This window comes from Ovis canadensis, chromosome 2, assembly GCF_042477335.2.
Source record: "Ovis canadensis isolate MfBH-ARS-UI-01 breed Bighorn chromosome 2, ARS-UI_OviCan_v2, whole genome shotgun sequence".
Classification (NCBI taxonomy): Eukaryota; Metazoa; Chordata; class Mammalia; order Artiodactyla; family Bovidae; genus Ovis; species Ovis canadensis.
Genome location: NC_091246.1, coordinates 195,794,803 through 195,821,936, shown reverse-complemented (window position 1 = coordinate 195,821,936; position 27,134 = coordinate 195,794,803). Strand labels below are relative to the sequence as shown.

Below are 27,134 nucleotides of genomic sequence, written 5' to 3'. Positions count from 1 at the left end.
AATTGATGCTTTTGAAGTGTGGTGTTGGAGAAGACTCTTGAGAGTCCCTTATACTGCAAGGAGATCCAACCAGTCCATTCTGAAGAAGATCAGCCCTGGGTGTCTTTTGGAAAGCTGAAACTCCAGTATTTTGGCCACCTCATGAGAAGAGTTGACTCATTGGAAAAGACTCTCATGCTGGAAGGGATTGCGGGCAGGAGGAGAAGGGGATGACAGAGGATGAGATGGCTGGATGGCATCACCGACTCAATGGATGTGAGTCTGAGCGAACTCCAGGAGTTGGTGATGGACAGGGAGGCCTGGCATGCTGCAATTCATGGGGTCACAAAGAGTCAGACATGACTGAGCGACTGAACTGACTGACCACATTCTTGTAATAGGATGAAATTAGGGTCAAAAAGTGTAAGTCACTAAACCAATATGGCTGTCAGAGTTCTCATATGTTAAATGTATTATTACTTCTTCCATCATACCTTGGGCATATGGAATAAAAGCTGCAGTCCATAAGTCATAGCTAATTTGTGATTAGTACTTGTTTATATCCAGATCGGAAACATAAAATGGGTCAATAGATGGTGGTTCTAGGCCAGTCACTTGTCATGGACAAATGTTCTTAATTCCACCCTAGATATTTCCAAGATTTGCATCCCCTAAAATATACATGAAAGGTTAGCATAGAAGCCTCTTCCAGTAGAGAACAGCCTTGTCTAGGACAATCTTGGAGCTAAGGGTTCCCATTTCACTCCAAAGCCACATTTCCCAGAGTCAACTGACATGGCTCAAAGATGTGGATAGAAGGTTCATCTTACATACTTTGCAACTGCAGAATATAAAGGGAATTGTTTCCTTAGATTTATGAGATAGGGAGAAAGTTCACAAACAGTGAAATATGAAGCAAGCTGAAAAGGCTAAGTACATATTTGTCCATTTTTCTTATAGATCACACTAAAATGTGGGAAGAGAGCACAGCAGATATTTCAACAAATACAGTCAAAAGATGCAGTGGCATGGACAGAAGATAATGAATAGGAGTTGTTTCAGAGAAAGGAACCAATGGGAAATTAGGCTAAACTTAGAGTGAGATGATCTATGAGATGTTTGAAAAATGTCTCTGGAGAAATGCATAGAGTTCTCTCATTTTTCTTTATATTTTATTTTTTCCCAAACTAACACTTGGTTATAGATCTTGTAAAATAATACTAGCAGATTTTAGTGAGTTGGGCTTGATAATATTTATTCTGCATTTGCTTCTTCTAGCATGTAGAGCCAGTCTAAGGGTGGCATTCCAAATTTCCAGGGAAATTATTCAACAGACTTCCACCAATGTCAAAACCCAGGAGCTCACATGAACAGCCCACCAACACAGGACCTGCTTTAGCTCAGCCTTCCATGCACGCCTGCCATTCTGCTGGCCCTAAAATTTGTACCGGTAATTTTCTCCCAAGGAGCACAATGCTTTCCAGTAACAACAAGCAAATGATTCAAACTAACTGGGGAGGAGGCCAGCATCAATGAATGAAGAGTTTAAATTGCAGTCTTTTAAAAAGAACATTCAGTAGGGTTTTTTTCCCTATTATTTTTAAATTCTAGGAGTAAGTTGAATGAAATGAAATATTGTTTGTTACTGGTGCTTGAAAGATGTGTTTTCATGAACTGATGAGAATTATTTGTAATTCCTATCATTGTTTGTATGTAAATGGTGTTTCACAGTGATTAAAATATTTTATTTTAATAGTTTAAATGCTGTTCTTGAACTAATGCTTACATTCTTTGTTCAACAATCTTTATTTTCCATCAATAGAATAAATTTAGGAGAGTCTGCAAAGATTGATAGTAGACCAAATCGTTGTCCTTCTAGTTGAAAAACACTAGGTATTGATACTGAATCGTGAATTTTTATAGTTTGTAGTCAGTTTTAATTTACCTAGAGAATTTACACCATAAGCATCATTCCTTGTTCAAGTGTGTGTATCCAACATGATTAGCTTTTGCCAATGAAATTAATTTATAGGATTTGGAAAGTGTGGAAAGGTACTAGGGCAGGGGTTTTGATGCCTGTGCTCCATTCTCAGTCCCCTAGGAACTAAATGTGAATCTTTGGGCAAGGCTTTTAGAGCCTCAGACCCCACTCATGTCACCTGCAGAATTGAGAGATTTTATTTTTTTTAAATACATGATATGGATTTTATTAACTTACCTATACACTCCCTATTGTAAAAATGGTTCAGGATGGCTTCAAGGTCTCTAAAGATTTTCCAGGGCTAGATTCTATGATTATTTGATCACACTTCTGGATGAAGAATTTGGAATTAGGAAAGTTAGCACAACAGAAATGACAGGCCACCTCTCCCAGGGCTCAGCTGGCTCTAGGCCACATCAAGTGTGTTTTCCTGTTACTTATCTATCCTATTCAACTGTACTGCCAGTATCCACACACATGCTGCTGCTGCTGCTGCTGCTGCTGCTAAGTCTCTTCAGTCGTGTCTTACTCTCTGTGACCCCATGGACTGTAGCCCACCAGGCTCTTCTGTCCACGGGATTCTCTAGGCAAGAATAATGGAGTGGGTGGCCATTTCCTTCTCCACCACACACATGAAGGATGTGTATATGTAATTATGTTGAGAAGCAATCCAGAGAGTCTGCAGAGAGAGAAATTGAGGGAGAATAAACGAATGTTTGAGGACTCTCTAAGGGCACGAGTTTCCTGTGACATGTCTACAATCTGTAGGCACTAAAACACAACCTGTGGGGAAAACATAGATTTCTATTGTACCTTTTTTGCAAAAGGGTCCTTCATATGGTGAACTGGTACAGTCGCAGAAGTATCCACTGTGCTTCTCCACACACTTGCCCCCATTGTGGCAGATGCTGCCATAACTGCTGCAATGGCCCGGGCATCCTGGCCGAACTCCAGACGTGACTTTTGCCCTCTCCTCCAGGTCCAGTTTCTGCCCATTCAAGTGTAAGGAGCGTATGCATCCTAGGAAGCCTTTCTGTCTTGATGATGTTCCCCCTGAGCAGTGAAAAATAAAAGGAGAAAAAATATAAGGTACCGTTCTCACATTTTTGAGGTTTAATATCCCCAAACTGGTAATAGTTAATTAGTAATCTGTTGGCATGATGTGTTGGACTTTTCTATTAAAGTTTCCGGTGAGAATTAGAAATTCAAAGAGCCTGGGGAAAAGGGCATGTGTTTCCAGGCTGGAAAAAGTACTCTCCCACTCGAAAAATAAATACATAAATAAAAAAAAATAAACTATGGTTCATGTGGAATCCTCCACTTGACATGTTTAACATAGAAACTTCAGATGACTGGGCTCCTTGCAAATGAAATAAAATGTATTCTTCCTCTAAAGTGATGTGAAAGTTGCTCACTTGTGTCTGGCTCTTTGTGACCCCATGGACTACAGTCCATGGACTTCTCCAAGCCAAAATACTGGAGTGGGAAGCCTTTCCCTTCTCCAGGAGATCTTCCCAATCCAGGGATTGAACCCAGGTCTCATGCATTGCAGGAAGATTCTTTACCAACTGAGCTAACAGAGACGCCCCAATCTTTGTCTATAGCAGACATTTATCTGAAGGTGAATGCTCAGAGTGGGACTGTCCCTCCGACAATGTTGGAAGCAAGCTGTTTGCTGCACTGAGTTAGAAAAGGCAACAAGCTTTGTAAAGCTTGGGCTTCCCTGGTGGCTCAAAGGGTAAAGAATCTGCCTGAAATGCAGGAGACCTGGGTTTGGTCTCTGTAGGAGGAAGATCCCCTGGAGGAGGGCATGGCTACCACTCCAGTATTCTTGCTTGGAGCATTCCATTGATAGAAGAGCCTGGTGGGCTACAGTCCATGGAGTCACAGAGTCAGACACAACTGGGCAACTTTCACTTTGTAAAGCTTATGCAGCATTGTGTCAAGTACTATAAAGAGATGGATGTTAGGACCAGACAGACATGGCGTCAAACTCCATGCCAATAGCCATTAGACCTAATGACAATAATGACCACATAATGACTGAATCCCTTAAGCCTCAGCTTCTTGATCTCTAAAATAAGAATCAGTCTATTTCATGTGTTTATTTACAAGGCTTAGTTTAGATTATGGAATATGCTACATGCTTAATCATTGTTCTTTTCTCTTGAGCCTCACAATGATTAGAACTAGTAGACTGTGTCTGTGTGCATGCATGTATATGTATATATATCTCCCAGTGATTACCCCCAAATCATTATTTGGAAAATAAATTTCTTCTTCTGGAATGCAGAAAAGAATTGCAACCCAACTTTCTCCTGAGGGTACATCTTGAAGGCTTCAGAAAGAGTTGCAATGCTTGTTGCAAATTAATCAGGAACAGAGGAGATTCAAAGTGACAGAATGTTTTGTCACTGTTGGAAACATAGAATTCTACCAACTTAAACCAGAGGATATTAGAGAAATGTGTGCAGAGAGAGAATAAGCCAAGAATTAAGCCAAATTCCATCAGTAGTTATTGATTTGGTGTTGGGAATTCTGGGAGAGTTCAGAGAGAATACAGAGTCGGCCTGTCCTTACAAAACACAAATTCTATTTCAAGTTCAGTGCTTTGGCCTAAAGCCTACAGTTGCTTGGAAAAATGGAGGACACATTAAAGTCTCCAAGGTCTACAGAGTGTCCTAATGGAGAAAAGGTAAGTTGGAAAACAATGGCAGTAATAAGGTGGTATTTGTTTATTGTATAAATCATCTCTCCTTTCTGAGCCTCATTTATTTGTAATCATTCATGCTAAAATTTTATTAAATCCTGGTCCAGCAAGTGACTCGATAAAAATATATTCATACCAAAGTGGATACAAATATGAATTTTAAATATGTTATCTCTGACCAGGAATATTACAATAAATAAGAAACAAAGCTGTAAGTTAGATAAATGAATATATAATGTGAATAAAACATCTGCAAGCATGGCAGGGTGGACAAAATGTTAGTTAGCAATAGGGTTGAGGAACTTCCCTGGTGGTTCAGTGGCTAAGACTCCCAGCTCCCAATCAGGGATACAGGGTCCAATCCCAGGTCAGGGAACTAGATTTCACATGCTGCAACTAAGACCTGGTACAGCAATATAAACAAATAAAAATAAACACATAAAAAGGATTTTCAAAAAGCAAGAGTTGGAAGTGGGGAGAATTCTGCCATCTCTGAATCACACCAGGTTATCAGATCCATAAATATATATACAGTATTCACTGGCTGCTCCTGCAAGATCGGGACAAAATGTTTCTAAAGAATTAATTTAATGTTTTATTCTGAAGGAGTGATAGAACTCCACTCTGTTTTCAGTTCTGATAAGTGATACCCAAGCAGGCCAGAAGGTCAAACCCAAATTGCTTTCTCCTGTCTGTCTCAATTTTAGTGAGTAAATCTCCTTTTAACCACAAGATAAATCAATTATAAACACAAGCAGATCATGAAGAAAGGTTCATTATTTCTTTCCTAGAGATGGTGTAGAATAAAGAGAGGAGAATTTATGTAGGCAAATGTTTTGTTTTATTTTTCCCCTTATTTTGTAGTCACTCCCTGTGGTGGATTTGTATAACTCTTCATATATCTTGTTAGTGGCATTTTTCTTCTAAGCAGAGGTGGAGAATGCAAGATCTATTACACATTTGTTTGTGTGTGACTTAGTCAACACGTTTATAAGTGAAGAAGTGGCTAGGGTGGTGTTTCTAGCAGAAATACACTCCTTGGTGTTTGAGACATATACTTTATATGCTTTAAATAAGGGGGTCATTTCAATTGCAGATGCTGGTAAAACACAATGACACAATGAATATGAACCAAATTGCACAATGAATTAAATTTCCATTTTCTCCTGGCTGCTTTTTATTCTTTAAGAGGGAGAAAAACTAGAGGTTAGGCTCCTTTTTCTTATGGAGAGGCAATATTGTAGACTAAGAATAGAGTGCTTCAAGAAAGATGCTCCCCACCCACACAGTCATGCCCAATCAGGTGGTAAGCACGCTCCCTTTTCTGACAAGGTCACCTATTTTGTGTTGTGTTGGTGGAGGTGTGAATCTTCCCTGAAACTTGAATACTATACAGAAAGTGCTGCCACAATCTTCACTCCCCTTTCTCACACACGTCCTTCTCCCTCAGTCCTGTCCTATTCATCTGCACCCTTAATTATCTTTGGATCCATCAGCATCTCTCCACACTAAGAGCCACAGTCTTGAATTCTTCTCACCCTCACTTTAATTCCTTAAACTGAGAAAAGCTGGGACCTGGGATGATCATTTATTTGCTGCAGTGCTTGCACCTGGAGAAATGTTTCCTCGAGCAACAAAATACAAAGAAACTGTAAGGGACTGAAAATAACTGTGTGTGTTCACAATTGGGGCAAATTATGGATGTGGGGGTGTGCTCAGTTGCTCAGTTGGGTCTGACTATTTGTGACCCCATGGACTATAGCCCATCGAGCTTCTCTGTCCATTGGATTCTCCAGGCAAGAATAATGAAATGGGTTGCCATTTCCCACTCCAAATTTATAGACAACAAGATACAAAAAAAAAAAAAAAAAAGAACCCAACTCCCACTTCTGAAAAATCAGAACAGAGTACTGTGCATGCCCCCTGCACACAACACCATCTATTTAGTTCAGTCACTCCATTGTGTCTGATTTTTTGTGACCCCCATGGACTGCAGCACACCAGGCTTCCCTGTCCTTCACTATCTCCCAGAGTTTGCTCAAACTCATGTCCATTGAGTCAATGATGCCATCCAACCATCTCATCCTTTGTCACCGCCTTCTCCTCTTGCCCTCAGTATTTTCCAGAATCAAGGGCTTTTCCTACAAGTTAGCTCTTGGCATCAAGGCCAAAGTATTGGAGCTTCAACTTCAGCCTCAGTTCTTCCAGTGAATATTCAGGACTGATTCCATCTAAACCATCCCTCTGGCCTGACTCCTGGACCTGTCCCTACCTTCACACCATATAAGAAATCAGCTAGATCCCTACTCAGAAAGCAAGCAAAGGAACATATTACTTGTTCTCACTCTCTCCTGCTATAACAGGAGACCCAGTAAATACTTGTTTAAGTTTCTTGTGGGTGCTGTGCTCAGTCACTTCAGTCATGTCCCACTCTTTGTGACCCTATGGATAGATACATACTACTATATATAATAGGTAACCAACAAGGTCCTGCTGTTTAGCACAGGAAAGTACACTCAATATTTTGTAATGACCTATAACAGAAAAGGATATGAAAAAAATATGTATCTGTATAACTGATCACTGCTGTACACCTGAAACTAACACAACTTTGTAAATCAACTATACTTCAACTTAAAAACGAAAAAGACCATACCCTTATTTTGGCACTGGGTTTGGCCCAGAGTAAATAAATATGAATAATTTTAAAAATTCTAGTAAGCCTTCCATTTAAAAATCTGAAGACCTGTTAACAAAAAAGCTACTTCCTGCTTGACAAAGCTCAGCTGCCCTGGGATCAGTTCCTTTATGACAGGATAAGAACTGTCCACTTGGCCCCATTCCCTACCAGGACAATTTCATTCTTTCAGACTGCCTTTCTGGCCCTTGAAGGTGTTTGAATTTTCAGCTGTTGGTCTCATAAATTTTTATCTTATTTATCTTTTTCTTGCCTAGAGTTTACTATAAACTTGGGAAAAGAACCACAAGAAACATAGTAATAAAAAGAAGTTATTCTTAAAATAGCTGAGAATCATGTTTCTGAGGCTTGCACTTAATCTAGATTAAGCAATGTGTTTAAGAATCAGAACAACGCTTCCAATTCTAAAAAAAAAAATTGAAACATACTATATGCTAGAAACTGTATAACTAACTCATTTAATATTCATTTGGAAAGAAGAAATTCTTCATATTATTCACATTACAGAGTTGGAGAAACTTAATGACAAAGAAATTGCTTTGGCCAAAGTCAAGAATCAATTCCAGAGCCAGGAGTCAGACTGGGATCTCTTGACCTTCAATGCCTGGATACCTTCAAAGCCCTAAAAATCCTAAAATGAGCTATTTGATTAGACTATTTTGATAATGGAGCAAGGATATATGGTCCTTCCTCCCCTGCCCCATGTCCTCTGCCTGCCTTTGTCTGTAGAAAAACCTTAGTCACAGAATAAATTTAATCAGAGAAGTGAGAAGATGCAGAAAGAAAGGAAAGCAGTCAAACAGGACAAAATAATAGTTTAGCCACTAAACAAAGTCAAGGACCTTTAGTTCCTTCTCAGCATATATGATAATATTCTGAGCCATCCCCTATGAGCTGTCTTGTACATACTGAAACCTCCACCAGCTGGAAGTTTACTACATGATGACCAGATTGCAGCCATTACATAAGTTATCACAGTTTGGAGAACTGGTCCCAAAGAAATGGGAACAAATCCACCCAGAACTGAAGATAATTGTGCCCAAAACAATCCAGATGATGCTAATCGGTCCACTACATGACCAATTTCAAAAGACTGTTAGAACTGACTGCTGTTTTTGCATGTAGCCCCCTCCTTCTGCCTATACACCCCTGAACCTCCCCTTTAAAAGTTGAGCACTGATTGTCACTTTGGACAGGAGTCTGCCCTCTCCCCAAGTTGGCAACCTCCAAAATAAAGAAAACTTTACTTTCTACCAGCTTTCCTCTCCAGTATTGACTTTCAAGCAGTGAGCAGCCAGACCCCACTTTTGGTTACAGTTTGGGTCAGTACTACAACTAAGTACTGCTTCTACTTTCTTCTTCTCATCCTTTCTGTGGATTCTCCCACCAAGTAATGTACACATGTACATTTATTCTCTCTTCCACACCAATCTTCTGGACAGCCTAAACTATTAGTTCACCTGCCTACATAGAAGCAATTTTATATGAATCTCTTCTGTTGGCCCTTGATATTAAGTGTCTTCATTATGATGATGTTTCCTTGGACTGAGTATGAATCAACTCTTAAAAAGGTTACCATCATCATTCTTAATCTGTCTTAGAAAATTGCCCTGTGTCAGCTCAACAAACGCTCATTGCTTCCAGAAAAACACCTCATTTCCTTGTACCCTCCCTGAACAAGAGCCTCTGTTTCTCTCATGTGTGCCTGCAGTCTGGATCACACACATTCAAACAAAATTCCTTTGCTGAGGACCTTTTCTCTGGAACAACACTGGATGTGCCAGGTCAGGGTCCTGTTTCACAAAACTACGCAGTGTCATACTCTCCCTCTCACACTTTCTCTCTCCTTGAACTTGGAGCAGCTGTTATCTATATAAATTACTTTGCCTAAAGTCAAGAATTGAGTGACATGCAGATGCATTACTACCCAGATTTCAAATTCTACAGTAGCAGCACGTTTAGCATGTACTTGTTTAACAAAACAAAGCAAAACAAAACAAATGCGCTAACCATCAGTGACTTTTTTCTTTTGTTCCTGCCCCTTCAATTGGCAGAATTTAGGTACCAGAAGGAAATCCTAGTGGAAGTTTTAACTGCAAAATGTCATTTCCTTAAGGATAAGGCATGTATCTGTTTACCTTTTCCTAGATACAGAGATTGCTTGCTTAGGAATCAATAAACACACACTATGAAATAATGCAGGTGGCACTAACTGGAAGTCTACAAAGTTAAATGGGGATTTTTTTTTTTTTCAGTTTCTCAGTCATCTCTGACTCTTTGTGACTTCATGGATTGAAGTGTGCCAGGCTTCCCTGATCTTCACTGTCTCCCAGAGTTTGTTTAAACGCATGCCGGTAGAATCGGTAATTCAATCCAACCATCTAGTCCTCTGTTATCCCTTTCTCCGACTGCCTTCAATCTTTCCCTGCATCAGGGTCTTTTCCCATGGGTCGGCTCTTGGCATTAGGGGGCCAAAGAATTGGAGCTTCAGCTTCAGCATCAGTCCTTCCAATGAATATTCAGGATTGCTTTCCTTTAGGATGGATTGGTTGGATCTCCTTGCACTCCAAATGACTCTCAAGAGTCTTTTCCAGCATCACAGTTCAAAATCATCAGTTCTTTGACACTAAGCCTTCTTTATGGTCCATCTTGGTTTACAGTCGAGAAAAATCATAGCTTTGACTATATGGGACCTGTGTAGACAAACTGATGTCTTTGCTTTTTAACATACTGTCTAGGTTTGTGATTCCTGTGTTGGGAAGATCCCCTGGAGAAGGGCATGGCAACCCACTCCAGTATTCTTCCCTGGAGAATCCCATGGACAGAGGAGCCTGGTGGGCTACAGTCCATAGGTAGCAAAAAGTCAGACAAGACTGAAGTGACTGAGCACACAGCACAGGTTTGTCATAGCTTTCCTTCCAAGGAGTAAGTAAGTGACATTTAATTTCATGGCTGCAGTCACTTGTCCGCAGTGATTTTGGAGCCTGAGAAAATAAAATCTGTCCCTGTTTGCATTTCTTCCCCATCCATTGCCATGAAATGATGAACCTGAATGCCATGATCTTATTTTTTGAATTTGAGCTTATGGCTAATTTTTTTTTCACTCTCCTCTTTCACCTTCATCAAGAGGCTCTTTAGTTCCTCTTCATTTTCTGCCATAACGGTAATATCATCTGCATAGGTGAGGTTATCTGATATTTCTGATACATATGATATTTCTCCTGGCAATCATGACTCTAACTTGTGATGCATACAACCAGGGACTTAACATGATGTACTGTGCATAGAAGTAAGTAAGCAGGGTGACAATATATAGTCTTTCATTTTCTTAGATTTTTCTATTCCTGCTTTCTGGAGAGCTTTTCTTGACTGAGCCCTTTCCTGATTTTGAACCAGTCCATTGTTCTGATGTGCAGTTCTAACTGTTGCTTCTTGACCTGCATATAGGTTTCTCATGAGGCAGGTACTGTATACTGGTATTCCCATCTCATTAAGAATTTTCCACATTCTGCTGTGATTCACACAGTCAAAGGTTTTAGAATAGACAATGAAGCAGAAGTTAGTATTTCTCTGAAATTCTCTTATGTTTTCTACCATTCAATGGATGCTGGCAATTTGATCTCTGGTTCCTCTGCCTTTGGTAAATAAAGCTTGAACATCTGGGAGTTCTTGGTTCACAAACTGTTGAAGACTACCTTGAAGGACTTTGAGCATAACCTTTCTAGCATGTGATATGAGTGCAATTGTATGGACCTTCCTACCATGTGAAATGAGTGCAATCACAGGGCAGTTTGAACATTCTTTGGCATTGCTCTTCTTTGGAACTGGAATGAAAACTATATTTTCCAGTCCTGTGGCCACTGATGAGCTTTCCAAATTTGCTGGCATATTGAGTAAAGTGATTTAAGAGCAACAACTTTTAGGATCTGAAATAGCTCAGCTGAAATTCTATAATCTACATTAGCTTTCTTCATAGTAATGCTTCCCAAGGCCCACTTGATTTCACAATCCAGGATATCTGGCTCTAGGTGAATGATCACATCATCATGGTTATCCGAGTCATTAAGATCTTATTTTGTAGCTCTTCATTCTTGCCACCTCTTCTTAATCTCTTCTGTGCCTGTTCAGCTCAGTTCAGTTGCTCAATTGTGTTCAACTCTTTGCAACCCCATGGACTGCAGTACACCAGGCCTCCCTGTTCATCACCAACTCCCAGAGTTTGTTCAAACTCATGTCCATTGAGCCAGTGATTCCATCCAACCATCTCATCCTCTGTCATCCCCTTCTCCTCCCACCTTCAGTCTTTCCCAGCATCAGGGGCTTTTCCAGTGAGTCAGTTCTTTGCAATAGGTGGCCAAAGTATTAGAGTTTCAGCTTCATCATCAGTCCTACTAGTGAATATTCAGGGCTGATTTCCTTTGTGATGGACTGTTTGGATCTCCTTGCATTCCAAATGACTCTCAAGAATCTTCTACAACACCACAGTTCAAAAACATCTATTCTTTGGTGCTCAGGTTTCTTTATAGTCCAACTCTACATCCATACATGACTACTGGAAACACCATAGCTTTCACTAGATGGACCTTTGTTAGCAAAGAAATGTCTCTGCTTTTTAATATGCTGTCTGGGTTGGTCATAACTTTTCTTCCAAGGATTAAGTGTCTTTTAATTTCAAGGCTGCAATCACCATCTGCAGTGATTTTGGAGCCCCCCAAAATAAAGTCTCTCACTGTTTCTACTGTTTCCTCATCTATTTTCAAAAAGTGACAGAAAGAGCTGACTCATTTGAAAATACCCTGATGCTAGGAAAGATTGAAGGCAGGAGGAGAAGGGGACAGAGGATGAGATGGTTGGATGGCATCACCAACTCAATGGATATGAGTTTGTGTAAGTTCTGGGAGTTTGTGATGGACAGGGAGGCCTGGCATGCTGCAATCCATGAGGTCGCAAGACTTGGACATGACTGATTGAATGAACTGAAATGAACTGAACTGATGGGACCAGATGCCATGATCTTAGTTTTCTGAATGTTGAGTTTTAAGCCAATTTTTCACTCTCCTCTTTCACTTTCATCATGTATTTAGTTCTTAGCTTTCTGCCTAAGGGTTGTGTCATCTGCATATCTGAGGTTATTGATATTTCTCTCAGCAATCTTGATTCCAGCTTGCACTTCTTCCAGCACAGCATTTCTCATGATGTACTCTGCATATAAGTTAAATAAGCAGTGCGACAATACATAGCCTTGATGTACTCCTTTCCCTATTTGGAACCAGTCTGTTGTTCCATGTCCAGTTTTAACTGTTGCTTCCTGACCTGCATACAGGTTCTCAGGAGGCAGGTCAAGTGGTCTATTATTTCCATCTCTTGAAGAATTTTCCACAATTTGTCATGATCCACACAGTCAAAGTCTTGGCATAGTCAACAAACCAGAAATAGATGCTTTTTCCTGGAACTCTCTTGCTTTTCCATGATCCAGTGAATGTTGGCAGTTTGATCCCTGGTTCCTCTGTCTTTTTGAAATCCAGCTTGAATATCTGGGAGCTCACAGTTCATGTACTTTTGAAGCCTGACTTGGAGGATTTTGATTGTTGCTTTACTAGTATGTGAGATGAATGCAATTGTGCAGTAGTTTGAGTGCTCTTTGGCATTGCCTTTCTTTGGGATTGGAATGAAAACTGACCTTTTTCAGTCCTTCGGCCACTGTCGCATTTTCCAAATTTGCTGGCATATTGAATGCAGCACTTTCACAGCATCATCTTCCAGGATTTGAAATAGCTCAACTGGAATTCCATCACCTCCACTAGCTTTGTTCGTAGTGGTGCTTCCTAAGGTCCATCTGACTTCGCATTCCAGGATTTCTGGCTCTAGGTGAGTGATCATACCACCATGATTATCTGGGTCATGAAGATCTTTTTTGTATTGTTCTTCTGTGTATTCTTGCCATCTCTTCTTAATATATTCTGCTTCTGTTAGGTCCATACCATTTCTGTCATTTATTGTGCCCATCTTTGCATGAAATGTTCCCTTGGCATCTCTAATTTTCTTGAAGAGATCTCTAGTCTTTCCCATTCTGTTGTTTTTCTCTATTTCTTTGCACTGATCACTGAGGAAGGCTTTCTTGTCTCTCCTTGCTATTCTTTGGAACTGTGCATTTAAATGGGTATACCTTTCCATTTCTCCTTTGCTGTTCACGTCTCTTCTTTTCACAGCTATTTGTAAGGCTTCCTCAGATAGCCATTTTGCTTTGTTGCATTTCTTTTTTGGGGGACAGTCTTGATCCCCGTCTCTTGTATAATGTCATGAATGTCCATCCATAGTTCTTCAGGCACTCTATCAGATCTAATCCCTTGAAACTATTTGTCACTTCCCCTGTGTAATCTATGTCTGTTAGCTTCTTACTGTTTCTATCCTTTATTATGTCCATCTTTACATGATATTTTCCCTTAGTATTTCTAATTTTCTTGAAGAGAGCTAGTCTTTCTCATCTATTATTCTTCTCTATTTCTTTACATTGTTCTCTTAAAAAGGCCTCTTATCTTTCCTTGCTATTCTTTAGAACTCTGCATTTAATTGGGTGTATATTTTCCTTTCTCCTTTGCTTTTACTTCTCTTCTTTTCTCAGCTATTTATCAAGCCTCCTCAGACAACCATTTGCCTTGTTTCATTTCTTTTTTCTTGGGGATGGTTTTGATCTTCCCATCCTGTACAGTGCTATGAACCTCCATCCTTAGTTCTAGCTCCCAAAATAAAAATGGCAAGCTATTCCAATCATAATAAATATACAGGAATGTGGAGGGTATAAATATCAATATACAAAATCAATAATGTTCCTATAGAGCAACAATAACCAATTAGACCATGTGATAGCAAGAAAAGAATCTTATTCATCAACAAAAAGCAACCAAACATCTAGAAATTAACTTAAGATCTATGACTGTAAATCACTGTAAAAAGGAAAATAAAGAAAATTTACCTTAACTCATTTAGAATAGATGGAACATGCTTTGATATAATTTAGGAATGTATAGTTATTCTCTTTAATGCAATAAAATCCCAGAGAATAACCCAAGAAAAATTATTTTCATATAACATGAAAAGCGAATTCTAAGAACCATAAAGAAAATAATTATTAATAGTTAACAGAGTGTTGAAAAGGAATCATCTATCCTTGTGTGGGTTGGAGAGGGGTGGAGCAGAGATGGATGTTCTATTCAATATTAAAATATACCCTATAAGTATGATGTTGAAACAGGACCTAGAAAGAAAACTACATAAATAAAACAGAGCAGGAAATTCAGAAACATATTTTTCTTTTTCAATATCTTTTTATTTTAATTTTTTAAACAGCAAAAACATTTGCATTGGGGTATATGCAATAACAATGTTGTGATATTTTCGGGTGAATTGTGAAGGGACTCAGCCATACATATACATGTCCATATCCCCTCAAACCCCCCGTCCATCCAGACTGGCACATAACATTGAGCAGAGTTAAATGTGCTATACAATACATTTTTGTTGGTTATCCATTTCAGAAACACATTCCGTATATAGAGAGATTTCATACCTTATATGTATATATATTTCATACCTTATATATGTATATATATATATGAATTCTAAGTAGCGAGGGAGAAAAAGAACCATGAAATAAATGGGGATAGAAATAATATTTTGGAAAATAAAGTTACAATACTACCTCAAACAAATTCCAGATGAAATAAAGACATAAAAATAGCACCAAACAAAACAATAACATAAATAAAAACTAAAAATATTAGTAAAATACAATATAGCAGTTTAAAATCATGGACTCTACATTTCAAGACGGAAAAAGGATGGATATGAAAGTGATCCTGGCCAGTCTGTCCCCGTGTTATCCACTTATTTTTCATTTTGAAGTTCTTTCCTTTCTTACACTAGAGATTCTCCAAAAATTCATGAAAGTTTGTAAATTTCCCAGTGACCCTAAAGGCAATTAAAGAGGAGATCCTGACCTAAGGGTTATAGAAAAAAAAAATCATATGCGATTTATACTGACATGCTATGTTTCCCATGGCACATATTAAGAAAACAAAACAAAACAAAACAAAACAAACAAGCAAGCACACTGTGGTATAACACAGATGAGTATACTGCTTATGTTAAAAAAAAAAAAAAGTGAAAACAGTGAAAGTACTCGTTACTCAGTCGTGTCTAACTGTTTACAACCCCATGACTGTAGCCTGCCAGGCTATTCTGTCCATGGAATTCTCTAGGCAAGAATACTAGAGTAGGTTGTCATTCCCTTCGCCAGTGGATCTTCCCAACTCAGGAATGTAACCGAGATCTCCTGCATTGCAGGCAGATTCTTTACTGTTTGAGCCACCAGGGAAGCCCTGCTTATGTAAATACACAAATAATAATACTGCATGGTGTTTCCTTAGTGTACTTAAATGTATGTGACTGCCTCAAATGAGGCCAGGAAAGTATCACAGCGGCCTAATATCAGTTGTCTCTAGGAATAACACTAGGATTATTATTGAATAATTTTATAGCAAACATGTATTTGTGTATTGACTGACTAATTTAAAATTAATTTTCATTTATTATGTGTATTTGCATAATTCTTATGATCTTTTTTGAGTAATTTAAAAAATATTTCAAGTTTCAGAAACAAACCACTTTACTATATCTAGAATTATGTATATCTGTAAAAATCCTTTATTAATCTACGTGTTATTTAGACATTAGCAAACATCTTTCCCAGAATCAGCATGTTTGTGGCTGGGGTGTGGATTGGAGTGCATATGTAATATTCATCTTGGTTTTCTGTAAAGGTTTTCTGTTTTTTTCTTTTCCCCCAAGACCACAAGCCAAAAATAAGCATTTGCTTTCTTTTTAGCAGTTTGACAAGGCCCAAGATTTTGCCCAGTAGAGTGGTATATGGGTATTCTGTGGAAATCCCTATGTGGTTATTATTTATAATTCAGGGTAAGGAGAAAGAAACAAGCAAGCACTTGAATTATTACTGTTTCTGTTGCCCGCAGAATTGTGGAGCAGTAGGGATCACTCCCAACACAGTTCTAGGTGGTTGATTTAGTGGTCCAACTGTCTTCCCAAAGAATTCTCTGAGGTACAGTTTTGCATCTCATCTGGAGATACCCCTGAGAGAACATCATTTGATGGGGCAGGCATCTGCAGCAACCTGAATGGACTTGGAGACTGTCATACCAAGTGAGGTAAGTCAGAGAGAGAAGGACAAATACCATATGATATCACTGACACGTGGAGTTTGAAAAAAAAAAGACAGAAATGAGCGTATTTAAAAAACAAAAATAGACACACAGACAAGGAAACGAAATTATGGTTACCATTGGGGGAAGAGGGGAGGGATAAATTAGGAGGTTGGGATTAACATATACACACTACTATACGTAAAACCAGAGAAGGGCATGGCAACCCACTCCAGTATTCTTCCCTGGAGAATTCCATGGACAGGGGAGCCTGGCTGGCTGTGGTCCATAGGGTCTCAAAGAGTTGGACAAAACTGAGTGACTGACTAAACGATACTGGCAATATGTAAAATAGATAACCAACAAGGACCTAGTGTGTAGCACAAGGAACTCTACTCAATACAGTGTAATAATCTACATGGGAAAAATCTAAAAAGAGTGGACATATGTATATGTATAACTGAATCACTTTGCTGTACACCTGAAAATAACACAAGATTGTCAATCAACAATACTCTATTATAAAATAAATTTAAATTTAAAAAGTAAAAAGTGTTCTTTCAAATGATTTTAAAAAGAAGACGATAAGGCAGGAAAGTCCACCATAATCCTAATCAGTCTGGAATTGCAACATGAACCATTTCGACTAAAAGGATCATCTCCCATCTCATAAAAAGGAGAGCCAATTCACCCCTCACTGTGCTTCCTTCTGCCACAGTTTTTAAAGATGAAGTATCACCAGTAAAGTCACTATCAAAAACAGCCTTAAACCAACTTCTTGCAATAGCTATGAGCCCCAAGTCTTTTCTAGAGTCAGCCAGAGAAGCTATTTACTTCTTCCAGGCTGGCTGCCAGGCCAAGTCATTACCTGACTGACAGCAGTTTCGGGGTTTCCTGGATGTTAGGGCCCCTGGAAATCACTCTGATTAGTTTTCTCCAGGGAGACCCTGCTGAGAACAGAGATTACATCAAAAGTTGAACCATAAGCCCATTCAAAGAAATAAGTCAATAAAGTTAAGTCTGTAATTATAAGCTTTAAGAATTTTCCCTACTAGTCCCAACCACCCCAGAGTGAATTTATGGCTAAGCCCAGGAGACCTTGAAATACAAAAGAAGCCTACAATTCACTAAAAGAATAGGAGCAAGGGCACTCATGACAAACAGTTCTCACAATCCAATATACTAACATTGCTGTGACATTTTGATGCAATTGTGCAGTAATCACTTTGGGGTTCTTTCTTATTCCAGCTTCCTTTGTGGAAGTGGTGGCTGCTATGTGACTAGGGACACATCATCAACTCTCTCTTATCAGCAAAAATAAGTTGAAACTTGGAAATAAAACAAAAAAATCATTGATGACATTTGTCCAGTGGAGATGCAGGTAATTTCTTTCCAGTGTAACGATACCTCCAAAGATGGCATGGTGAGCAAGAGCTTCATATCTAATCTCACAACTTAATCCTCTCTTTGTTGTTAAATTCCCCACACCATATCCTAGCTTTTTAGATATTCTCTGAACTGGTCATGACATCTTAATGGCTTCCTCATTAATTAATGAGTGAAATAAAATCTTTGATACATGTTCATTTATTATTTGCCTGAGACTCATGATTTTAGCTTTTGGAAGATTAGACTTTAGCACATAACAACTAGTATCAGTTAAAATGGTGCTGTTCATCATTAGAAAGTATGAAATGTTTCAGAAAGATCTTAACCTCACAATACATAATACCTGGGACAAATAATGATAATAAGATATTTAAAGAACTTTTTTAGTTTTTTGCATCACCAATGAAGAGGAGTCTGCTGGGTAAATTGAGGGTAGTTTGGGGGAAGCTCAAACTCAAACCCATCCTTGTTTGAGGGAAAAGATGATTGGAAGACTATGAGTCAGGGACTTCCTTGGTAGTCCCATGGTTAAGACTCTGCTTCCAATGCAGGAGATGTGGGTTCAATTCCTGGTCCAGTAATTAAGATTCCACATGCCAGGCCACCAAAAATAAGAGAGAGTATGAATCACAACAATACAAACTTGACTCTAACGAACCCATTAAATTTAAAGAGTGCTTTTAAGAAGAAAGTGGGAGAAGAGTAGGCAATATTTTATGGCTAATGCTTGGGAGGAATGAAAAATAAATTTCTTAAATCAAAGACAATTACTTTGATTTTAAAAAGTGTGCGTATGTGTGTCTCTGTGTATATTTTGCACAATAAATCCATGTCATTCTGCCACTGCCAGGGTTCTCCAGCAAACAGGCTTGAGATAAAATTAAAGAGGCATGGTGTTTTTTAGGGGGAACCTTTAGGAAACACATCTTTGATCCAGAGGGGAAAGAAGCATAAATGGGCAGAAAAGTGAGCTCTGGGACAGGTCTGACCATCTAGAACAGCCCCATGGAGAGTGGTGGAGCAAGAAAAATCTATCAGAGATTTGCTTTCTTGGGCCAAAATGGTTGGGTCTTTGTATTCTGGAGTCAATTGACTGTTGTCTGGGTGTATCTCGGCAGCAGGTGCAGTACCTGAAGGACAGACAGAGAAAGACTGTCTTCCAACAGCACTTCCAGTGGCAGAGCCTTCTTGAATGGGTACCTGGGCAGCACATCACAGAGACTGCCTACCTCAGGTTCCTCAGCCTCTCTACACATCACAGATGGGGCCTGAGATGACCCTTAATCTTTAGCCTGAGACATGGATGATGAAGCAGGAAGCTGAATTAAAACATGGCACTTTTCACCTCTTCTTCAGAATTGCCTTCCCCAACACAAGTGGCTCTGATGCCAAATTCTTTTCTCCCCGAATCAGAAGAAATTTGGTACTACAATGAGACCAGAGTGTAAATCAAGTTCAGAGGATTTGATGATGTCTTCTTCCGCTCCATCACTCTCCTCCAGGGCTTTCTTCTCTCCTCTCCTTAGTCATCAGCTTTGTTGCCAGTGCCTTCCAGATATGAAACAAGTTATAGGCAGCGTTGCGGCATCAGCATGCCTGTCTGGCTCCATTCTTTTCTAAACTGAAACTTCCATGAAGTCTTAGTTACATAAGCTCAATAGCATCTTGGCTTTGGAAAAGACAAGCAGCTTCTCATTTCCCTCAGTTTAGGTTCTTGAATTTCCAGAGAGTACTGTTTTATTTCTCAGAAAGGTCTGGCTTGAGTTTCTTTTCATAACTATCACCCTGGCTCCACATAAACAGTTCTGTATTAATGTTTTTATTCTTTACTGAGCTACAGATTTTGATGACTGGAGGTGCCAGGGTAATCAGAATGACTGCTTCCATCACTGAGTTTTTGTTGTGGTCCAAATCTCAGGGCTTTTCTCCCTGGGCTGCCTGAGAAAAACGATGCCATGTTGTACTTCTCTTTTAAAAAAAAGATGGTATGCTTTGAGATATGTTTTCTCAAAGGCAGAATTAAACATTTAAACAGTGAAACGCAACAAGAAAAGTCTACATTCTCCATCAATGGCCCATTAACCATCCAGTGTGGCCAGTATGTGACAAAATGAGCTTCAGTTAAAGTTTCAGACATTGTTGATAAACATTTCCAAAAGGGTTTTGGAATATTAGGAGCAGAAAAAACTAACATGGGCTTCCCGGTGGGTTTAATAATGATCAGCAACTTCAAAATGAGACATCATGTAGTGAAAGGAATCCTTTGCTTTTCTGTTTGTTTCTTTTTCCCTTTTGGTTGTGCTGCACAGCATTCAGGATCTTAGTTCACCAACCAGAGACTGATCCCCTGCTCCATGCATTAGAAGTGCAGTGTCTTAACCATTGGACTGCCAGGGAAGTCACTGGAAGAATCATTTAATCATTTACTTCTCTGTAAATAAAAAGAACCAGTGTTTTTTAAAAGTATGTTCAAGTTCTAAGAATATGATTTTGTGGAGCATATATGGTGTTGGGGAAGAAAAAAGTGTAAGAGGAAGCAGGTGGCTCTTGTTTCTTTCTTCATCATAGAAGCACTGAGGAAGCAAAGCACTCATGGGACTTGCCTGCTGGTATACTGAGGTCTGCTATGAACGTCTTAAATGAATCAGGACACCTCCTCTTACTGAACTATTACAAGAAATATTAGTAATCCTGTATTAATATTTTTTGCTAAAATGATTCAAGCATACTTGACATATTTAGCTTTGCAAAAAACTTTTGATAAATCAGACCTTATCATCAGAAAGTATAGAATGTAGAAAGACAATGATATCTTGACTTCTCACCATTGATATCCTCCACACAACAATGGTTTTGAGTAACAAATATGCTTAAAGGTGATTTTCTAGTTCTTCCTTATGTGAAAAGGATGTATATCTCCTCTTATGCAGACATACATCTTTTCTGATAGAAAACTCTTCTGGCCTGTGTCAGGAAAGCCATCCTTGTGGGGGCACTCTCAAGAGTAAATGTAAGTAACTATTCCACAGAGAAAATCTGGCACCATGGTGTGTCAGGGCACAGAGCAAATGAGCACTGCTTTGCCTGCCGTCACCACTGACCTTGCCAAGTTTGACATGCTTCATCTGAAAATAGGAATAATTCCCAACTGGTGTGGAAGCAGGCGCAGCACAGAGGGGCAGGGCGAGACTCTGCAACTTTATGATTTATCACGTCAGTGTGATATTTTCCCCAAGGAGTTCTAAGTGGGAGTTACTTCAGTTTATTTTGATACAAATAAAGTAGCTGAGCCAAAAAAAAAAAAAAGAAAGAAAAGAAAAAGAAAGAAAGAAAAGAAAGAAAGAAAGAAAAAGAAACAAAGGTTCATGAAAGGCCAAAAAGATAAGAAGAAAATAAAGTTACACAAAATAAGACTCAGTCTCACAGCTCTACAAAATGTCTAGTCCATAATTCCAACATATTGGGAAAGATGAGATGTCAGATTTGGGGACAATGAGATATTTTCCTTGCTGTTACATACACACAGGCATGAGGGTAAGGATAATTGTCATATCTAACATACACATGGAGATGATAGCATATCCACAAGTTGTAAGAGTTCTATTACCATACTCATCAATTTCATTCTGCAAATAAAGACAATGAGTCCATTTAGGCTAGTTCTTTTCCTACTAGTGTCTCAAGATCTGATAGAAGTTGACCTGGAGTTCACACCTAGATCTCTTGGTTCCACTTTTAGTAAAAGGTGCTACTTCTTAGATTTCTCTTGCCTCATCCTCATATTAACTTGAAAAGCTAGCGCATGCATGCTAAGTCACTCAGTCGTTTCCAACTCTTTGCAATCCTATGGACTGTAGCCCACCAGGCTCCTCTGTCCATGGGATTCTCCAGTATTACCTGGAAAATCTCATGGACAGAGGAGTAAGGAATAGTAAACAAGGGGAATTATGCAGCCAAGGGTTTTAAAGCTGAAACAATCCCAAGCTTGCAGCATTCATCTCAGAAGCTCATGTTATGAAATTTCTCCTACTCTATTCAAAAAAATGCCATGACTGAAATGACATGGTTGCAACTGTCCCTAACTACCAGGGAAATAAAAGTCTCAGTTCAGTTCAGTTAAGTCACTCAGTCGTGTCCAGCTCTTTGAGACTCCATGAATCGCAGCACACCAGGCCTCCCTGTCCATCCACCAACTCCCGGAGTTCACTTAAACTCACGTCCATTGAGTCAGTGATGCCATCCAGCCATCTCATCCTCTGTCGTCCCCTTCTTCTCCTGCCCCCAATCCCTCCCAGCATCAGAGTCTTTTCCAATGAGTCAACTCTTCACATGAGGTGTCCAAAGTACTGGAGTTTCAGCTTCAGCATCATTCCGTCTAAAGAAATCCCAGGGCAGGTCTCTTTCAGAATGAACTGGTTGGATCTCCTTGCAGTCCAAGGGACTCTCAAGAATCTTCTCCAACTTCAAAAGCACACTTCAAAAGCATCAATTCTTCAGTGCTCAGCTTTCTTCACAGTCCAACTCTCACATCCTTACATGACCACTGGAAAAACCATAGCCTTGACTAGAAGGACCTTTGTTGGCAAAGTAACGTCTCTGCTTTTCAACATGCTATCTAGGTTGGTCATAACTTTTCTTCCAAGGGGTAAGTGTCTTTTAATTTCATGGCTGCAATCAGCATCTGCAGTGATTTTGGAGCCCAAAAAAGTAAAGTCTGACACTGTTTCCACTGTGTCCCCATCTATTTCCCATGAAGTGATGGGACCAGATGCCATGGTCTTCGTTTTCTGAATGTTGAGCTTTAAGACAACTTTTTCACTCTCCACTTTCACTTTCATCAAGAGGCTTTTTAGTTCCTCTTCATTTCTGCCATAAGGGTGATGTCATCTGCATATCTGAGGTTATTGATATTCCTCCCAGCAATCTTGATTCCAGCTTGTGCTTCTTCCAGCCCAGCGTTTCTCATTATGTACTCTGCATATAAGTTAAATAAGCAGGGTGACAATATACAGCCTTGATGTACTCTTTTCCCTATTTGGAACCAGTCTGTTGTTCCATGTCCAGTTCTAACTGTTGCTTCCTGACCAGTCTGCAGTCACAATATTGATTCTGGGAATCCAGCATGCATTGACTTGGGTATCAGCACTTCAGTATTTCACATTCCAATGACAGGAGCATTGCTAAGAGGTGCATCCATTCTATAAAATTCAATCTGGTACTTAGGAAGCTATCATGGACACAACAGCAATACCAGTGATTACCATGCTGAATGACAGTCTGTTTTGATTGAAAAATCCTTCAGCGGTTAAAGGCGTCTAGACAGACATATCCAAATGAATATTCAAGTACCGTCACATTCAATCTATCCAGTTAACCAACTGATAACAAACAAGGACCTACTATATAGCACCAGGGACTTATACTCAATATTTTGCAATAGCCTATATTCAGAAAAGAATCTGAAAAAGAATGCCCATATGGATGTGTAGAATGGTGTCACTTTGCTATACACTTGAAACTAACATGACATTGTAATTCAACTATACTTCAATTTTAAAAATTAAAGAAAAGCAGCACACAGCAATCATAGTTTTTCTGCCTAGCAAGTATAAAAATCCAGTGACAAAATTTCTGAATGATAGAGAATGCAATTCATCATTTTGGCTGCTCTAGCTAAGTAGAGGTTCTTTTTTTTTTTTTTTTAACCACTGAACCATACAAAATGGAAATATCAGAACTTCAATTGCTTTTTTTTTTTTTTTGCCACCCAACATTTCTAAGCAGACTGAACATTAAACAGCAAAATTCAAACCAACAGACTAAAATGACCTCCAACAGCATTTTTTCTTCTTCAAGTACATTAAGCCAAATTCGATAAAGCAGAGTAACATCTGAGATGGAACTTATTAGAAAGAAACATAACAGAAGCAGGTGTTCTTGCTATAGCTGACCTTGGCAGCAGCTCGAGCAAAGTGTCTCCTCCAGACCCATAGACAAGCTCTTATTCACTGTATTTGTGATCAATTTAACAGAAATGTCTTGAGATTAAAACCTGCAAGAAACACAGCTGCCTCTTTTCACTTTCAACTTGCACAAAGTTTGTCACATTTTCAAGCTGTATGATAATTTCATAACTACATGAAACTTACATGAAGGGATTGAAAAATTCCATCTTTATACACACCTTTCAACGAGAAAGATTCATCAATATAGTCTGAAGATAAATTAAACTTTGGCATGGAATATAATTTATGAAAATTGCAAAGTACTTGAATTGATTATACCAAAAAAGACATTAAATCTTGATGACTAGCAAACTTATTCAGAGCAATAAAATGTTATGTTTAAATAGAATTAAGACATCAATATAAATTAAAAATATACATTTTAATAGTAAATCATATCACTTATATAGGTTAATTAAGTGAATGCTTTTCATCATCATTCATAAAAATGTTCTTAATCATTTATGTCTTAGCTTCTGGTGAATATGTAAAACATGATAGATGAAGAAAGAAATATGATTACTATTGGAAAGACAGATTACATATTCTGTTACTTCTTTTCTTTTAGTTGGTATGTTCTTAGTGACAACTTTCCTCAGAGTTAAGAGTTGCACAGACCCGGATTTCAAGAAAGCAATTAAGATACACCCATTGATAGCTGATGGCATTTCATTACTAGCAGTAAAGCTATACAGTGTCAGCTGATAAAATAAATACATAAGGAAAGAAACTTAAATTTGAGTATACTGGCAAATTTTGGAACTTATTGGTATTACTGTTCTAAGCATCTGAACTTCAAGTTTCAGATAAGAGCAGTGTCCCGGCTTTGATACTAATACAATATACCTAACATTTACAGCTCTGTTTTGTACTTTAAACCTATATATGCCCTGCTCAATCTAATTTCAAAGAATCCCTCCTAAATTATAGCAATAATGTGAACCTTTCTTTTCCTATTTGGACTAATGTGGTGAAATTCTTTCTATTTCTGTCTCTCTGTCTCCCACAACACATACACACACACACACAGTGAGCACTTGAAAAAGATGTTTTATTGCGTAAGTCATCTTTCAATTCCCACCATCCAACAAGGAACCGGATGTGTTTTTGGTACTCACTTAATATTTATGGAAAGAATGAATGAAAGACTCAGTGAAAGGTGTTTGAGCCCCCAGGCCCTATTGCCAGCAGTGGCAGTCAGCTCAGATGAGCAACTTAATCTAAAGGCTGATTCTGAGTCTCAAGGAAGGAATGATCAGTGGAGAGATGTATGCCTGGGGACCAGGCTATTTTTCTGTGCAAGTATCAGGCAGCCACCTAAGGGATGTGATTTCTGGGAGTATTAAAGAAGCTCTTAGCTTAAAAACCAATAGTTCCCTCCCCTACCATATTGTTGATCCCCCAAATCCCTTGAAGATGCTGTAACATATATCATTATATGGTTATCAAAAATCATCAGGAGTTAGGTGTCACTAAGAAAGGTGAATTGTAGCCCGTAGCCCACTGAAAAAGTCAACATCTAAAAAAGGTTTAAATAGCTTACACTCCTTTTTCTGAGAGTATATTTTGATCACAAGGATGAAAAATAATAGGAGTCCCTAGACATCTAAAGATACAATATGAACAAGGAGAAAAGATACAAAAAGAGTTTGAGACCCCCACAAACTTTGCTAAGAAATGGCAATCTTTCATTCTTGAAGATAATGAACCTAGAAAGGAAAATTTGTAAAATTACATCTGTAATTATAAATGCTTTGTGAAATATTGTAATCATTTATCAGGTCTAAAATAAAATAGTAATTCTCCTTGGGCCCAATTCCACTGTAGTCATGTAGGGTTTTTAGCACAAACGGCACCTTAAGATGTCCCCTACCTACAAACAGCTGGCTGTTGAGCTGTAACCGGAAATGGCCCTCTTCTGAGGTCTCCCTGGTCATCCTCGGGAGGTTGTCCACTTGGAGCGAGGTCTCCTTGAGGTTCCTCTCTGCTCGGACGTAATGCCATTGGTTGTCATTCAGAGAAGAAGGAGACTGGACTATGAGCTCTATGGGGCCATTCCCAACATCAATGGCAAAAGTGATCTCAGAAGGAGCTGAAACCAAAAATGGAAACAGGTAAAAAGATGAAGGAAGTTGTCAGTACATTTAGGACACAAGCATATTCTGAGCGAATGGTAAAATGATTATAAATGCTAGGTAGGGGGGACCTCAGTTGAAATCCCTGCAGTATTGAAATTTCCACTGATAGTAGTAACTACCAACTACTAAATTCCAAGTTCCATCTTTTTCCCTAATTGGTTCTCACTGTGAAAATTCAGGAAATAGAATAGGGACCAGGGCCACTGATGCCAATCTGATAAAATACACCAGTGCCAAGGTGCTAGATTTTCTGGATCTGTTCTGACTTCACTTGTGTGCTCATAGATAGCTATAGATCCTGGGTTAGCTAAGAAGACACCCTCCTGCAGAGAGAACAGCACACTCTGGAAAGTCCAATGCTTTGTTTATTCATTATGGGTATTACAGTAATGCATTTCATATATTTATAACATTGTTATATGTATTATATATTATTATTCTGTAATGTATTATCTTTTCAATACATATGATACAAGCATTCATGCTATCCCTACATTTTTTCTCAAAATGAGGCTCAGAAATTTTAAGAGCCTTATCTGCATCACTGGAAATGGTAGTATCTAGGTCAAATACAACTCTCCCCCTCAGCTCCCCACACAGGGATCATTTTCATGACTCTTTTTACCCTTCTAAAATAATCTGCTTATTGTATAGGCCAAGAAGCAGCTGTTGGGTATAATGCTACCTATGATGATGATGATGATGATGATGATAGGAAGATAATAGTGGTCATCATGATGGTGGCAGAGGTGGTGGTAATGATGGTGAGGATAGTGGTGAGGGTCATGTTGGTGAGGATGGTGGTGGTGATGATGAGAGTGGAAGTAATGATGGTTGAGAGGAGAGTGGTGATGGCCATACTGGTGAGGATTGTGGTGGTGGTGGTGGTTTTGGTGGTGGTGACAATGTTACTATCCTCCCTGAAAAACATAAAGAAGTAGCAGCAGCACAGTACATACAGTGAACTCTGCTGAGCACTTTTCTAAGCACTGACCATAGATGCTCTCATTTTAATCCTC

The 27,134-nt window shown here is 38.9% G+C and overlaps 1 protein-coding gene across 2 annotated transcripts in view; it reads right to left on the bottom strand.

Annotated features, from left to right (window-relative positions):
- CNTNAP5 (contactin associated protein family member 5) overlaps nt 1–27,134 on the bottom strand; it is a 1,084,456-nt gene that overhangs the window by 153,223 nt on the left and 904,099 nt on the right. For both annotated transcript variants that reach the window (XM_069579468.1, XM_069579469.1), the window contains exons 17-18: nt 25,851–26,069; nt 2,774–3,013 (exon numbers count right to left, since the gene is read on the bottom strand). In XM_069579468.1, coding sequence (XP_069435569.1) covers nt 2,774–3,013; nt 25,851–26,069 — 459 coding nt within the window. The remainder of the gene's footprint in view (nt 1–2,773; nt 3,014–25,850; nt 26,070–27,134) is intronic.